The 16,593-nt window shown below is 38.1% G+C and overlaps 1 protein-coding gene across 3 annotated transcripts in view; it reads left to right on the forward strand.

Annotated features, from left to right (window-relative positions):
* The first annotated feature begins 13,762 nt into the window (after positions 1-13,762).
* Positions 13,763-16,593, forward strand: part of runx1t1 (RUNX1 partner transcriptional co-repressor 1) — a 65,293-nt gene continuing 62,462 nt past the window's right edge. For all 3 annotated transcript variants that reach the window (XM_051136716.1, XM_051136717.1, XM_051136718.1), the window contains exon 1: positions 13,763-14,196. In XM_051136716.1, the coding sequence (XP_050992673.1) occupies positions 14,169-14,196 (28 nt within the window). In that variant the 5' untranslated portion in view covers positions 13,763-14,168. The remainder of the gene's footprint in view (positions 14,197-16,593) is intronic.

Consider the following 16,593-nt stretch of genomic DNA (forward strand, 5'->3'; position numbering starts at 1 on the left):
ATACCAGGCAGGTGTTTTCAGTTTAATGCCATATGTTAGCTTAATATTTCCTGAATACAGTGCAATGTACAATGTATGCTGCCTACTGTTTTAAAAACTTGTAAGGGAAAGAGTAGGCATTGTATTTTTATCAAATTACCTCAGTACACTGTAAAAATCTCAGTCAAAAAAACTTAATATATTAATTTAAACCCACAAAATTAATTTTTAGGGGTTAAATAATCTTTAATGTAAATGCAGATATATTGCTTTTTCTCCATATAATAGACTGATATGGTGCCCCGAGTTTGAACTTCCCAAATGCAGTTGTAAACAATCCTAGCTGAGGAAGAAGGGTCTGATCTAGCGAAACAATTGGTTATTTTCATAAATATAATACTATATATATATACTTTTTAATGTCAAATGCTCATGTTGTCTTACTGTTCCCGAACTCTGTTTTTTCCGGTTTATGACAGTTAGGGTATGTCGAGAAACTCCCATCTCATGTTCTCCCTCAACTTTAAAATCGTCCTATATCGCTGTTTTACCTTTATTGTTAAGGGTGTTTGATCTTTGCATAGACTGGGTCAGTACTCCTGCAGCGATGTAGGATGATTTTGAAATTATTAAATACAATTGGAGTTTTTCGACATACCCTAACTGTCTTGAGCTAGAATACACAGAGTTCAGGCAGAGCAAAACAAGACGAGCATTTGACATTAAAAAGTATATAAACTGTATTATTTTTATGAAAATAACCGATCGTTTCGCTAGATAAGACCCTTCTTCCTCGGCTGGGATTGTTTACAACCGCATTTGGGATCATCTGAAGCCATTTTAAACTGCATTTTGGAAGTTCGAACTCAAAAGTTCAAAATCGGGGCACCATATCAGTCCATTATATGGAGAAAAATCCTGAAATGTTTTCCTCAAAAAACATAACTTCTTTACAACTGAAGAAAGACATGAACATCTTGGATGACAAGGGGGTGAGTAAATTATTTGTAAATTGTTGTTCTGGAAGTGGACTTCTCCTTTAATGATTTTAGATTTAGTTAAGCAAAGTTAGGGATAGACATAGAAGAGAAGAAATTGCTGAATAGAGTCGGTTTTTTTTGTTTGTTTTATTTGCACACAAAACGTATTCTTGTACCTTCATAAAATTACAGACTATTTTATTGAGGCCCTTACTACATTTCTGGGCCTTGAATGTGCCAGTTGTGTTGCTGTCTGTGCAGAATCAGAAAGCTCTCAGATTTTCTCAAAAATATCTTAATTTGTGTTCCAAAGATTAATAACAGTCTTACAGGTTTGTAACGACATGAGGGTGAGTAATTAATGACAGAATTTAAATTTTTAGATGAACTATCGCTTTAACTATAATCATTTTTAAATGATTTTTTTTTTTAAATAAATTGGCTCACATTTAATTCAAAATGTCTTAACATTTAGTAGTCTTAAGATAAGTCAAAAAAGATACTGCACAACTGATATTACTTCTGTTTCGTCCATCACATTAGAAATTGACTGTCAGGTTGAACGTATTGCATTGTGGGATACAGTATTCCATGCAAAAACATACAATTTCCATATACACCATATACTTACACAGTAGCAAAAAAGTGCAATGCTTTTCTGAACATAGCCATCATGTGCTTTTTAGAAGCATTTTGTTGACCATTAAACTATAAACTACACCCAGAGATCAAAATATAACTACTACTACTGTTTGTAGCATACATTGTATCTTACCCGCAGCCCATCTGCGCTCTTCTATACATGCTTTTAAATGCATTTCCTACAAGTGGGGGGAAGGTAGAGTGTCCACAAATGTGAGCCATTTCCTCCACCAGACAGCAGACAGATGACGAAGGTCTGTGATGAGGTGGAGATGAAGCATTTGTAAAGGTTAAGCAATGATCTGTGACAAAAAAGCTCTTTTCTACATAGTTAAAGCCTGACATCGGATAATGGAGGGACAAGGACAGAGAGGAACATGCAGCTGTGGGAAGTGTCCTCGTTTCTGAGAGCAAAATTAGCTTTTAATGTTACCAAAAAAAAAGAATTATTAAAAACAGGGTGTCTGTACAATTACACAGGCTGAACCCAATTTGCCCGCCACTCTAATTAATGCACTATTGATCAACTTTAGTTGGCACTTTGATGTTAGTCGAGTTTGTTAGCTTGTACGCGTCAGTAATGGATTAAAACGCTAACGATATTGTGCTCAAAGAAGCAGACCAAAGCTGATCAAATATGCTATTATTCGCAGCAATTCACATTTACTAAAAAGGTTGCTGTGCATGTAGGCGTACACATGCTTTTAATTGGAGTTTTAATTAACTGTAGTTATTAATTGTAGTTAAGACACTCATAGACATTACTGCTCTAATACTTGAAGCAATGCCGAGCTTAACTGGGTAAAGACATTCCCATTCAAATCAAACAAAAGTTAGAATCCTCCACAAATGGTAGTCATGGTTACCATAGCTACAGCAACCACTGTCTCTATTAGATATCCACTAAGGCCTCGCCAAGGTCATAGAAATAAACAAAGCTCTCACATAAAATGTTTGTGATTACTCAGTGATGAAAAACTGCAGATAGCGGCATAGACTCTTTTTATTAGCGGAATCCATCGCTGAAATGGTGTCTTTAAGAACACTTAGACATGCGTGTTCATGCTGTGTTTAAGGATTGAACAATTGCGGTTTTCATAAGCAGCTCGTTCGGCACAGTCTGATATGGGTGGGAGGGTGTATGGGTTTGGGTGGCTGGGTATTTGAGTGGTGCCGTGATGACCTTTCCGTTGTCACTTTTAGTGTTGTGACCTGACTGTACTCATTAAAACCAGTGTAACGGATCATTCCCCCTAATTGTTTTTGTTGACAAATTAGTCCTCAGACTCAAGGCTTCCACAGAGCCTGCAGCAGAGCTCCGGCTAATGAGAGATCCAGTGTGTGTGAGGATACACACTGCGGTCTGTCTGTGTGTGAAAGAGAGAGATACAGAAAAATATACCCGTTTAGCTCTGTTCCAAATCCTAGAAAGCTGACTCACTGCCTATAAAGTCAGCTGCCTTCTAACACCACGTTTACACCGGGCACGACCACTGCTAAAACAACAGCTAAATTCTGTGTACACTGGACGGAGCGACCGTTCCAAATCATTTGGATTTCCAAATCATTCTGATTCAAATCTTTGTCAGTAAATAGAACGAGGCATCAATTTACTGCAGGGGATTTGCCATGTTGCGTCTCGCTGCGTCGCATCCAGTGTAGACAGCATCACTGATTATCAGAATCAGCTTTTATTGCCAAGTATGCTTGTGCATGCAAGGAATTTGTTTTAGTGTCACAGGCTTCCAGTGCACAGAGACAACAGCAACACACGGACAATAAAAATAAAATGAGAATAAAAAACTACACATGTAAATATAAGTAGACTGAAATAAACTGAAAATTAAAATAAATTGTATATACAGAGCTATAGATGATAGAAAACGAATAGAATAGAATGAGATGCTGGGATGTACTAGGATGTAGGTGGTAACAAATAAATATAAGGTTATTGCACATGTTTTTATTGTACAATGGGGAGAACATTTAATTGTTCATAAGGCAGATATTGTATACTGTATATTAGATATTGTATATTACAATGAGTTCTATAGCTGCATTCAAACTACAAGCGTCACGCAACGACAAAGCGATCCCATTGAATTTAATGGAGAGCTGGCAATTTCCGGCGACAAGTGCGATGGTTGAGGCTAGAAGGGAGACAGCTCTGGCTGTTATTGTTGTCACACTGTACAGCAATAATACCGTTTTTGTATTATAGTAAGGGATAAGTTTAGGGTTGGGTAGGTGTAGACGTTAATAAAACACAATCTAATAGGTAGAACAATTAATTTCATTTTTAGTTTCCGGTCTGAGCTGTATGCCTTCTAGCCACAACCGTTGATGTGACCGGATGCAACAAAGTCCAGAATCCTTCAACTTTATGCAAATGCAGAGTGACCTTCTGGAGCGACAGCCAATAAGAAAGAAGACAGTAGAGCTCATGTGATCATTCTCCCCTCAGCTGTAGATAAACATAGAGACAGAGCGACACACGTCATAATCTGAAAACCACGCCCACCAGGGGGAAAACAATCCAATGCTCTCCATTGACTTTGTATTGTGGGAAGCTGCCTCCTTGTCATTTCTGACATATAACAAAAAGCAGAACAATGTCTAAAAACTGCTATGTGACAAGGTGTAAAGTAAACAAGCTATAAAACCCAGAGCTACATTTTTATAAGCTGTCAACCTAAAAAAAAAAAAGTGTGTTTAAAAACGCAAAAGTAGAGCCCAACATGTCACATTACTCTGAGAATTACGCTCACTGGAGGGAAACAATCGGCGATAGGAAACATTCATTATTTTTAACCATGTTAAAAGATTATGAAAAGATTAAGTTACACTTTCACTTCACGAATTTAAAGAGGTCATTGGATGCAAAGTTCACTTTTACATGTTGTTTGAACATTAATGTGTGTTGGCAGTGTATGTACAAATCTACCCTATAATGATAAAAATCCATGCAGTGGTTTTTAATTAATCTGTAAAAATAATATCCCCTTTTTCAAATTGAGCCATTCTCAGATGCCGTCACACCAACAGAGGCCACTCCCACGATAGTTGATTGACATGAGCATCTTACCTCAGACCTGCACTAAATCAGCTGTAACAGTCCGACCTCCATTGTTTTGATGCTGGAGCAGGGATGTTAAGTTAGACAAAAATATCTCCAAGTGAGCGATTGAGGTGTTGTGTTGCTGGATGTAATAATGAACATAGTGATCGTCATTTACTCGCAACATCTGAGCCTCTGAAGATGCAGTGGATTACGTTTGTTTGTGAAGGGAATGCACCTTCCGATTTACATAAATGCGTCTGTTCATGCAAATCATTCGTGATCCAGCTTCACCTACAGCAGAAGTGTGTATAAGGGTTTTTTTTTTATAAATCTCTGCAATCATCTTTCCTAATAACGTGCTAGTTAGCAAGTTTCGTGGCTAAACGCGCTAAATGCGGCTAACGTAAATAGGCTTGTCACTCCACAGAAGAGAGAAGAGAGGGGCAGGGTGAGCAGAGCTCATTTGCATTTAAAGGATCAATCCATCAGAATGGGTTGATTTTTGCAGTGCTCATTTTGACAAGCTAAAAAGGGTGTTGTTTTACACTACCATTGAGAATTTTTAACCAAAGTATATTATAGGCTTTTCATTAAGACCCAAAAGAATCATATCAACGTGTTGAAAATGGGCATCCGATGACCCCTTTAATGAGAATTTAACGTAAATATCTAACTTTTTTAGCACTGATAATAGTGAGATGTTCCTTGAGCAGCAAATCACCATATTAGAATGATTTCTGAAGGATCATGTGACATTAGACTAATGATAACATTAGAGTAATGATGCTGAAAATTCAGCTTTACATCAGAGGAAAAAGTGAAATAAATTACATTTTAAAATGTTATGATATGCATGTTTGATCAAATAAATACAGCCTTGGTGAGTTTATGAATGGTAGTGTGTTTGTAATGTTGCTTGGGTAAAACAAGGTATCTTTATAGGTAGCATAATCAAGTTTCCTACCTTTTGGAACAGCTTTTACGTATGTTGCCTTAAAATGCTGCCTCCATAGGCGGCTAACTAGGTTTCCGAACAGAGCATCTGTGCCTGGTTTATTTTGCTGAAATAAACTGCACCTTTTCTGTGCTTGTCAGAAGGACAGTAATGATTATTTATTTGTGTGGGGTTGGTGTATGGCTCTTGGGGTTCTCAAATCATTGGTATTCAACACAGGAAGCTGTGTGCATTTTTCTATCCTCCGCTCTGCTTCAACCTTGCCCCCACTCCACTACGCATGAAGTCACTCCGTCTTTCTCTCTCTCTCTCTTGCATCCACCTGTTCCATGGTCCAGTGGAGGGCTGTGAATGCTATCAGGGGAGAGCGTGGTGCGGTGCAGCCTGCCTGGCTCTAGTCCATCACGGGTGCACTCAGGCTACTTTCCAAGCCCGCCAGAGCCGTGCCGCACCGTATCGGGGGCCCAGCTGCAGACCCAACTGCCGCATTACAGCATGACGGATGGCTTCATATCAGGTGTTTAAACCGAGTGGCCGCTCCATCTGCTGAAGGATTTGGGAAGTCTGGAGTTCCCGTGTGATGAATGGTGAGAAGTGATGCTGCCAATCAGGCCTACCTTTGGCAGTGTCACTCCTCTGCTGTCTGTCTCTGCTTTCCTTTTCTCTTTTCCTCAGCCAGAGACAGCTCTCTCCTCCCTTACGAAGTCTCTGTTTTCTTTGCTTTCTCTTCTCCTACTAGTGGAAAAAGTACAATGGTGAGTTTAAAAGGATAGTTCACCCCAAAATGAAAATTCTGTCATTTTCTCACCCTCATGTTGACCCAAAACCTGAATAACTTTCTTCCATGGAACAATTTTTGATGAATACCTTGGAACCCCAAAATTATAATTGGTTGATCCGCAAAATCTGTCTGAATGATTTGTTCGCTCACTCAATGGTTCAGAAGCAGCAGTTAACAGCCTACTGAAGTGAATAATTATCTGAGGATAATGATTTTTAGTCTGTTCCTCTCACAAAGCTATCGGATGACTTCAGAAAACTTGGAATGTGTACACAATTCGTTTGGGCTACTTTTATTATACTTTAATGATACTTTTATGGTGCCTTTTGAAGTTTGACAGTCTCAGTCCTCGTTTACTTTCATTATACTGAGTGGCCAGGAGTGGCTATTCTTCAAAAATGCACCTCATGTTCCATGGAAAAAAAGAAAGTTCTATGGCTTTGGAACGACATAAGGGTGAAAAAAATAATAACAGTGTTTTCAGTTTTGGGTGAACCATTCCATTAATTGTAGAGTGTGGGAAGTCTCTAGACTCGAGCAGTCAGCCTGAGAGTCAGATGTGCTTTGCACATGAATTTTCTGCAGAGCTCGTTTGGTTCCAATGGCTACTGTGTAGCCACCATCACACTAGAGTCAGCCAAGTCTAGTTCCGCCTAAAATCTTGTATTACGTTACCATTTATGTTCTTAGCAGACATTTTCTTAGCTAAGGGACTTACACTCACAATCAGACTCATGGAGCCTTCAGAATCATGGTGGTCTTTAATACTTGGAGAAAGCTATCTGTTAGCATTACCATGCATCCTAAAGCAAAATCTTGCCATATGTGACCCTGGACCACAAAACCAGTCATAAGTTGCACTGGTATATTTGTAGCAATAGACAACAATACATTAATTGTCAAAATATGCATTGCTAAGAACTTCGTTTGGACATCTTTGAAGGTGATTTTCTTAATATTTCACACCCTCAGATTTCAGATTTTCAAATATTTGTTTCTTGGCCAAACATTGTCCTATCATATGGAAAGCTTATTTATTCAGATGATCTCAGATGATGTATAGATCCCAAAAATTGACCCTTATGACTGGTTTTGTGGTCCAGGGTCACATATTTGGTTATAGGCACACTGGATGCAAACCAATCAAATCTAAGCCATGGATGCCATGTCTAAGCATGAAAGCCTGCGTTTCCATTACCCTTCAAATTGCACAAATTTAAACTGCGAATTGAAAATATGCTCAATAAAAATATGCCACATTTATTGCAAGAAAGTTTTTACGCTTGGATGAGGTGGTTTTTCAGGCAATTCGAAAAAGGAATATTTTGCAAATCTTCAGTGGAAACTGTTTTTTTGTACTGGCGTACGTAAAAAGTCACATGATCATTCTTTAAAGTACTATAACCTCCAAGAAACACCTCATATGGGGATAACCCCTTATTTACACGGCATTACAGCTCCAATACGACCATTGTCAATGCTTGTGTTTATATCAGCAGCGCCGCGTCATGTTTCAGAAGTGGCTCTCCGTGCTGCTTTGTTAAAGAAAAACACACATACTGACAATTTGTTGAGTCAAATTGAAGTAATTTGTTACCCTGCTGCTTTAAAATTTTAAGCTAAGTGAAAACTTAGATATTTGAGTTGAAAATTTGGTTTGGTAAACTTAAAAGCTGGGCTTGTTACCCAGCTGCATTAAAATTTTAAGTTGAATGAACTCAAATATCTAAGTACAGTCACTTAGTACAATGTAACATTTCAAGTTGACTAAACTTTTTTGAGTTGAATGAACTTAAAATTTTAAGGCAGCCGGGTAACAAATTATTTTAAGTTGACTCAACAAGTTGTTTTTTACAATGCACGTCTCCTACAGTTGAAACTAATGGCTAATGTGGTGACTGCATTATAAGCAAAACTACCAACACCTGTTGGCATGATTTATCACAAGAGAAAAATAAGTGCGATTTAATCGCATAAACATCAGTTAATGGAACTGCTGTCATTTCACTGTAGTTTTTTATCGACATAAAAATATCACAAACGTTTTGCGAATCTGTAATGGAAATGTGCCTAATCACAGAAGGCTGGTGTAAATCCGTTTCACACTTTTAAGAACCTTCAGAAGGTGGTGAAAATTGGTCATTTTTTCTATATAAAACATTTTGGGCTTATATATTGATCATAAAAATTGAAAGACTGAGGATTACAACTATTCTGGCAATATACATGCCTACATTACATTTAAATGTCTATCAAAGGAGTAAGGTGCATGTTGCACTCATGATGTAATTGCATCATCTAGCGGGACAGTGATAAGTCATAAGTCGCAATGGTATAATTGTGGCAATAGCCACAAAAATCATTAAGTTATTAAGTAAAGATAATGTTCCATGAAGATATTTTGTAAATTTCCTTCCGTAAATATATCAAAACTTAATTTGTGATTAGTAATATGCATTGCTAAGAACTTCATTTGGACAACTTGGATTTTCAAAATGTTGAATGCATTATCTAACAGCAGGACAGTGATAACCGTTGGAACTCACAATGTAACACAAACTTTTCATGTTCCAGTCATTTCCCTACATTTTTTTCTCTTTAAAGATCTCATTTTATTCATAATAATCAGATTATCGAATTAAAAAGTGTTGCAAATACTGTTTATGTTGACTAAAGTTTTGTGTCTGTTGAGAACCTCATAACATTTTTGCTTCATTTAGTTTATGTGAATTGAGGTAGGCCAAGCCTGTAAACACAAGCTCAAAATACTCCCTTGTTAAAAGCGTATTTGTAGATATCACTTTCCACTGTGGTGATTCATTTATGTTGATGTCTTCTCCTGGTGCAAACAAACACTTCTGTGCCAACAGTGGGCCTTGGCTACCTTAAATCATATTTGTCTAATGCGTTTGTGTGTGCGTAGCGGGTGTCCTCATATGTACTGTATGCCAGAGTGTGTTTATGCTTCCTCTTTCTGGCTTCTTAATTTGTCTGCTTCATAGACAGTAGGCTTCTCCTGATGTGTGGGAAATCCATTTGACTGAAAGCACTTCCAGTTGTTGAAACAAGGCAGGTCTGGGCAAATCAATACACTGTCTTTCATTCTCATGGCACGGCGATGGGGACATATTTCAAGGAGCGCGGTTCAGAAAGACGGTGTGTGAGTGTGTATGTGTGTTTATACATCTGTGACTGACAGGCAGGGCAACGTTACACTTCATATATCTTGTCTGTCAACTTTTATTGCCGATGGGAGCTGGGCTGGTTGAAGGCACTGAGATGTGTTTTTCACATGTGTGCACTTCAAAAAGAACTGTACAGATCCCAGCACCCAGAGGACGCCCCCAGATCCCCAAACTTCAGCACTGAGAGACTTATATATCTGGCACTTTGGCCTGATCCGCCTTACGAGATACCCAAGGGCTGGGCTGTGCGGTATTGCTTCCCTCCATATTTTCATTTACACAAAGAGAGGTCTGTTGGTTGATTTATCTGAGGAATTGTCCAAGGGATTTTTAAAAAAAAACAAGAAGTAAATATAAAGGCAAGCGTGATGTGTTAATTTAAGAAGAAAAGGGAAGGTGTGAAAAATCATCCAGTAATATGGTCTTCTGACAAGTACATGGTTGGAGAATTAGGTGCAGCTCTGGGGAACAGCACGCTAATTACATTATCACATAGGTAGAAGTGCTTGTCAATTTCTTCCCACTTAGATTCCCTGCTTTATTCTCAGGAAGTGGAGCTGCCAGACGGAATTTGAATTCAATAATATGCCAAGTGAACCATGAGCCTGCCGTACAGATCCTGCAATGGAAAGAAAAATCTCTTATACAGTAAGTCATGGCTTTTGCAGAAACTATTTTGTAGCCATAGAGTTAACTTGTGCATCCTCGTCAATAAGAAATCCACTTCATTTGCTTCGCAAAACATCGGACAGTGCAAATCAGAACTTTAAATAAGCAAAAACAGGACACAACAGTAAAGCGTGCACTTTCAGTTAATATTGACGTTATTTTCCATTAAGGATAATAGCAACTCTGATGGAGGATTAAACTGCATGAGGCAGTCTGGAGTTTTAAAGGTTTTAAAAATCCAATATTTCATTGAGTTTACTCGGCTTTTATTCCCTGTTATTTTGTTTTGCGCTCTTTATTGACTAAGAAGATGTCTGTATTTAAAAAAAAATAAATAAATTTTCAAGGGTTCACAACAGAAATACTACCTAGAGAAAATAATTTTGAATGTCAAGCATTGCAAGTTCTCTGTAATTTATTTATTAGAGGGAAAGTTTATCCAAAAGTGCAAATTGTCATCATTCACTAACCCTCAAGTTGTTCCAAACCAAAAACTTGTTAAATTTCTTTCTTCTGTTGAACACAAAAGAAGATATTTTGAAAAAGTGGAAAACCAAAAAGTTGCTGGTAGCCATAGACTTTGGTAGTGTTTTTTTCTTCTCCCATACTATGGAAGTCAATGGGGACCAACAACTATTTTTCCATTTTTCCAACATCTAATATTTCTAATTGTAATTTTCTTGCTGTAAAGGATGTGCTTTAGAAATGCATGTAGCAACCATAATAGGTCAAATGGATGATAACCTCATATGAGTTACTCCTTCTTAAACTACATTGCTTTGTTGTGTTCCTCGTTTGGATAAAAGAGCCTGCTAATTAGTAAACTGCTGTCGCATTAGCGTCTTTTTTACTATTGTTTTAGAGATCCCAGACAGTGGCTTGATTCAGCATGTTTGCATGCATGCCACAGGTGGCTGACCGGTAGGTGGGGAAATGCAGGAAGTCTGTGTGGCCGTTTGTGTGTGTCAGGCCCAGCATGTTTTTCCCTCAGCAGAGGCGAGGTATCCTGTATGTGTGCGGCCCGTCGCCCAGGGCGGCTAACTTTCAGGAACCCCAGCGGCAAAAACAGCACTGCGTGTTTCCTGGTCTCTTGTGCTGTTATCAGTGGACACGACACCCGCTTGTGCCCCTGCAGGTTTCCTAAACCACCATCCTTTTTGCCTCCGGTGTCAAGATGTTGCCCTGTGATTGCCACAAGAAGCTTTTCTCTAGCGCACGCTGTGCACAAAAGAGATCGGATTGAGTCCTTGTGATAACAGAGGGTAGGGTCTGTTTGTGCCGATCTGACGCGAGCGTGTTTCATTCAGCTGGCGGCTCGAAGGCTCCCAAATTGAGAGGCATCTCACTGAGTTGTCTTTGTCTGAGAGGAACAAAGAGTGCACATCACGAACTCTAGCAAGAGAAGTTTTGTCAGAGTTCCAGAGATTTTTTATGATCTATGAGAAAGCATAACTTGTCAATTGAGAAAACAAATACTAAGAATTCAGCTCAGTCATTGCATGAATTACATGAATAAATCCTCATTTGAGCAGCTGAAACAAAAGGAAAACATTGTTAACGTGAATACAAGACATCGTGTTTTGAGCACAGGCCAAGTTAATGGTAGTTGCCAGAATGATTTCATAATCTTGTTGCAGACCCTTATTGTAAAAGAAAGCCCTCTAGAATATACATATCTCACTTGAAGCATACAACGTATGGGTCGAGTTGGGGTTAAAAGCGAGATTTGGGAGAGGGAGTCTGCGACGCATTAACTTCATGAACAGCGTCTGTGTGAAAGAGGCTGTTATCATCGGGCTGTAAACGACGCTTCTGCTTTTCCTGGCTCGGCGGGTCGAGATGAAGTCCAGATGGTCGGGGAAGTGTTTGCCCAAGGATGTAACCAAATATTCCAGATTGAGGTGGGGGGACCAAATGTAAAAGTTGAAGAAGGGGTCATTGAAAAACTCATACTGATTGACTACAAATCTGTTTTTTGACTTGGGGGGCGTTGGGGATATCCATGGCCCTGTTTACACCTGCTATTAAGGTCTCCAATGATTCGATCACAAGCGGTCAGCTGGTCAGCAGTTTACACCTGGTACTAACGTGTTTCCATGTCGTCTTCATGCACTTTTGTTATGATCTGTTCTGGGGCAGAATACCTGTACTACCTAAAGAATATTTTTTTATTTAACCCTGAATCCTGAACCCCGAACACATGGCCTATATTTCATTGTGTGCACCAACACAGGCAGTCAATGCATGCGCACTAAAAAATTTCATTCTTGTTCAAAATCTGTGCTATTTCTCTCCACTCACACACTTGTCAGCATGGGGTTTTGCCAACTTCAGTTTGTTGTTGTTTTAATCTGTCATCATTTTCTACTGTGTAACAATGGCCAGGGCTAATTACTGCAACAATAACATTATTGATCAACAATAACACAAAAATCAAAGGTGAATATGTGAAAATATGCACCGTTAGAAAAATCAAAATTTATGCTACAGTGCTGATGGCGAAATTTTACTCAAAGCACTTTGCTTGTACCGAATGTGTTACGTTACCCTTGCATGTATGCATAATGTATACTTTACATATGCAAAAGTATATTTCAGGCTACAGTATGTTTGATTTAATGTGGTCATGTACAGCTGCATTTAAATTACTGCTGTCAAACGATTAATCGTGATTAACTGCATCCAAAATAAAAGATTTTGTTTACATAATGTATGTGTGTGTACTGTGTAGATGAATATATGTATAAATAAATACACACACATGCATGTATAAAAAAAATGGTATGTTAATATATTAAATATATGTATATATTATATAAATTCTATGAATATATATATATATATATATATATATATATATATATGTAAATATTTTCTAAATATATACTGTATGTTTGTGTATTTATATATACATCATTTACATATACACAGCACACACATATTGTAATCAAAAACTTATTTTGGATTAGATTAATCGCGATTAATCGTTTAACAGCACTAATTTAAGTAGTTTTTCAGAAGCTGGTTTATAATAATAATAATAATAGTAATAATAATATTACAATTTTATTATTTCACTTTTAAACCTCACACTTGCAGCTTAAAAGGCCATCTCACAATGTGACTTTATTTCTTATTTTTACATTTGTCACAATTACCTTTTTCATGCTTTACTTTTACGTGGAAGCGGCTTTTGTAATAGATGTAGCACCGTCCAAACAGATGTTTTTCCAGGTGTAAACGGGACCTATAAGCCAGTGTTTGCCTTAAATTAAAGCAAGCTGTGTGACAGAGAGAGAGAGACAGAGTAGCCGCGTTCGTTATCATCCCCTTCTTTTCTCATACAATCTCATTTATTCCGCTCTATATAGAGTTTATCCCATAAACCTGTACACATTCATATCCAGATGCCTGTTGTGCCAGGCTCCGCCCACCGCTAGAAAAAGCCCCGCCTACTCTGCACCTGGGTTTCCCGCCGAAGCTCGCCGACTAGAGGCAAAGTACCACAGCTTCTCCAAGCAGCCGGGCGGGCGTTAGAGGCTCTTCGGAAGAAACGGTTTTCCTCACTACTTCGCTGTTCTCGAAATATTCCTGACTCTTGTCGCACACTAGGATCAAACGTTTTGTGTGTGTTTCGTGTTCATGTATTCGGACATTTGAAGGAAAACGCCGCATTAAATGAGTTGAGCTCGACACACAGACAGCATCATCCTCTTGTCAGGTTGAGCTTCATCCGAGCCTCGGAGCTCACTGCCCTTCAGCACACTGGAGCGTTTCTAGAACTGAGCACTGGAGTTTGACGGACACATTTTCTCCTTCGTCTTGGAAGTACACGTTTAAGACTGAGAAACATCACTAATATATCGACCGGAATCGAGGACAGGAAATTAATTTTTCTCTCACAACGCCGTTACGCATGGTGGGAATTTCTACCTCTTTTCAGTGTAAGTCGCTCAGTTACTGTCTTTATCTCAATTTACCGTGATCTCAGATAAACACTCACCAATCTGTACACTTCAGCCACGATTAATAATTTTATTAGGACGGTTTATTTTACATTTGGGTAAATGATAAACACTTTATATTATTTTTCTCTCGCAGAATAATGTGTATGTTTCGTTTTGCACATATTGCTTAATTTAATATCATTTACAACGTAAAGCGGATATCACCTACAATAAATAATAATACATAAAGTTGTCATATTCACCCATAGTAAGTTAAATGGCCACTTAAATTTGTAACGGCTCGCTGCTTTAGATCTTAACAAAATCAACGTTGGTAAGGATATGACCGCATTTACCTCTATTTGTAAACAATGAAAAATATCGCTTATACAAAGCGTTTCTTTCATGTCTACTCTGGATTTTATGGCATATTTTATATCGCATCATCGCTTTGAAATATGTTTTATCGGATTGAATCTGAAAGGTAAATCTTGTGTAAGAGAAATTATGACAGTATTGTCGATACTATATACCTATATTTATTCTTTGAATTTAGTTAACGTGTTCTGTCTCTTATCTCACATGCTCAGTACATTTTTTTTTTATCTTATATTCTATAGTTTTCCAAATCCAACACAAAACTGCACATAATTATGTATAATTTTTCACGCAGCTTCTAGGTTTGCTTCCTAATTTCCGTGTTTTCATAATAAGAATAATATGACAGACTTTTAACTTACGTCTACAGTAATTCATCATAACATAATATATGAAGTCAACCAGTCAAACATTAACTGGCGATCAACATGTCATCTGTTGGCCGAGTGTAATATCACCTCCGTCTGTAAACACATTAACGGTCTCTAATAAGCTTGAATTGTTGCTGGCCAGTCTGCAAGCTTCTCAGGCGCTGCAAATTTGATCAAATCAAATGTTTGATTGCAAGCACAGGTAAACATCTGGTGTGAGACAGGAAGAAAATTGTGACGCCAGGATGGATTTAGAAGGGTTTTTTTTTTGTTCAAAAAAAAAAGAAGATGCAGGAATGTGACACTGGTTTAAGAAGCTGTGAAAGAACAATCAGCTGAGAAGATGTTTTTGACAATAATGATATATATTTTGAGAAGCTTTGTGACAATTGTAATATCACAGTGGATTAAGATGCATCTGAAAAGTGTGATATCACATAGGTGTGTTTAACAATTGCAATATCAAATTTGTTGAACACATCCGTTGACAATTATGACGTCACGGTGAATTGACAAGATGAGTCTGCCAATTGTGATATCACAGTTGATTGAGGAGCTGTATTGACAACTGTGACTTCACAATGGATTAAAAAGACGTGCTTATCAATTGTGACTGAGCCAGCTTTTTAAAAAAGCTGCTCCTGTCACAATTGTCAAGCTCATCTTCTCAATCCATCATGATGTGAATAGTCCACTCTCAGCGCTTAAGTTCTCTCTTGACTGAAGAGTTGAGCCTTTAAAGTTTAAAAATGAGATTTTTTTTTAAAGCCTGAACGGGTAAAAGTCGAAAATTAAAGGGTGGAATTTTATTTCCCTTGCTCTCAGTGGCAGTCCGTGTATATTTAAAGCGAAAAAAAACCAAAGGGATTTTGAAGAACTGCTGTTCTTGACGAAATATGCTTGTTCTCACAGCTTGTGTCAAGTATATGCTTTTATTTTTGTATTTAACAATGATCCAGTGATGTTTTGTAATCTTAAATATTAAGTAGATTTACATTTTCTTTTTCACTTCAGGTTTTTTTAAAGATGTGTTATTCCGTCACATTTGTGCGATTCAGAAAATGAAGGCTATGACCTTCTGTAACTATGATGCTCTCCGCTGTGAATTGGTCATCGCCTCATTAAGATCTCCTGTCAACATGAGATTCGAACTGGAGACCAACGGACGGTGCAGGTAGTGAGCGTACCTTGATTAAAGGCAAACATAGTGTATAGTAGCCAGAGGTGAGGGTCCAGTGAGCGATAAGCACTGTGTATGTGTGTGTGTGTTTGAAGCCAGCATTAGCAGGCAGCAACATCCTCTGGCTGAGGCCATCTGCACAGCCACCAGCCTGCCTGCCTCACACCTGTTCCCCTCTCCTCCACTCCCACTGGCCTCACACGGGTCAAACGCATGAAACCAGACACTGCCACAGCATAATGAAGAGATGACTCGGCTGCCCACACCAACACACAGCTGTGTGAGAGCGAGAGATATGGAAATACTTATCCATTATTTTTGAATATGCCCGGGAGATATTTATTTATTTGAATTTATTACATATTTTCTGTATGTACGATCTATAAATATGCACCATGCATCACTAGAAATTAATTAACCACGCAGTGTGAAATATATTAATATTTTTTTATTTTTGTCACATTT

The sequence above is a fragment of the Labeo rohita genome, chromosome 19 (genome assembly GCF_022985175.1).
Source record: "Labeo rohita strain BAU-BD-2019 chromosome 19, IGBB_LRoh.1.0, whole genome shotgun sequence".
Classification (NCBI taxonomy): Eukaryota; Metazoa; Chordata; class Actinopteri; order Cypriniformes; family Cyprinidae; genus Labeo; species Labeo rohita.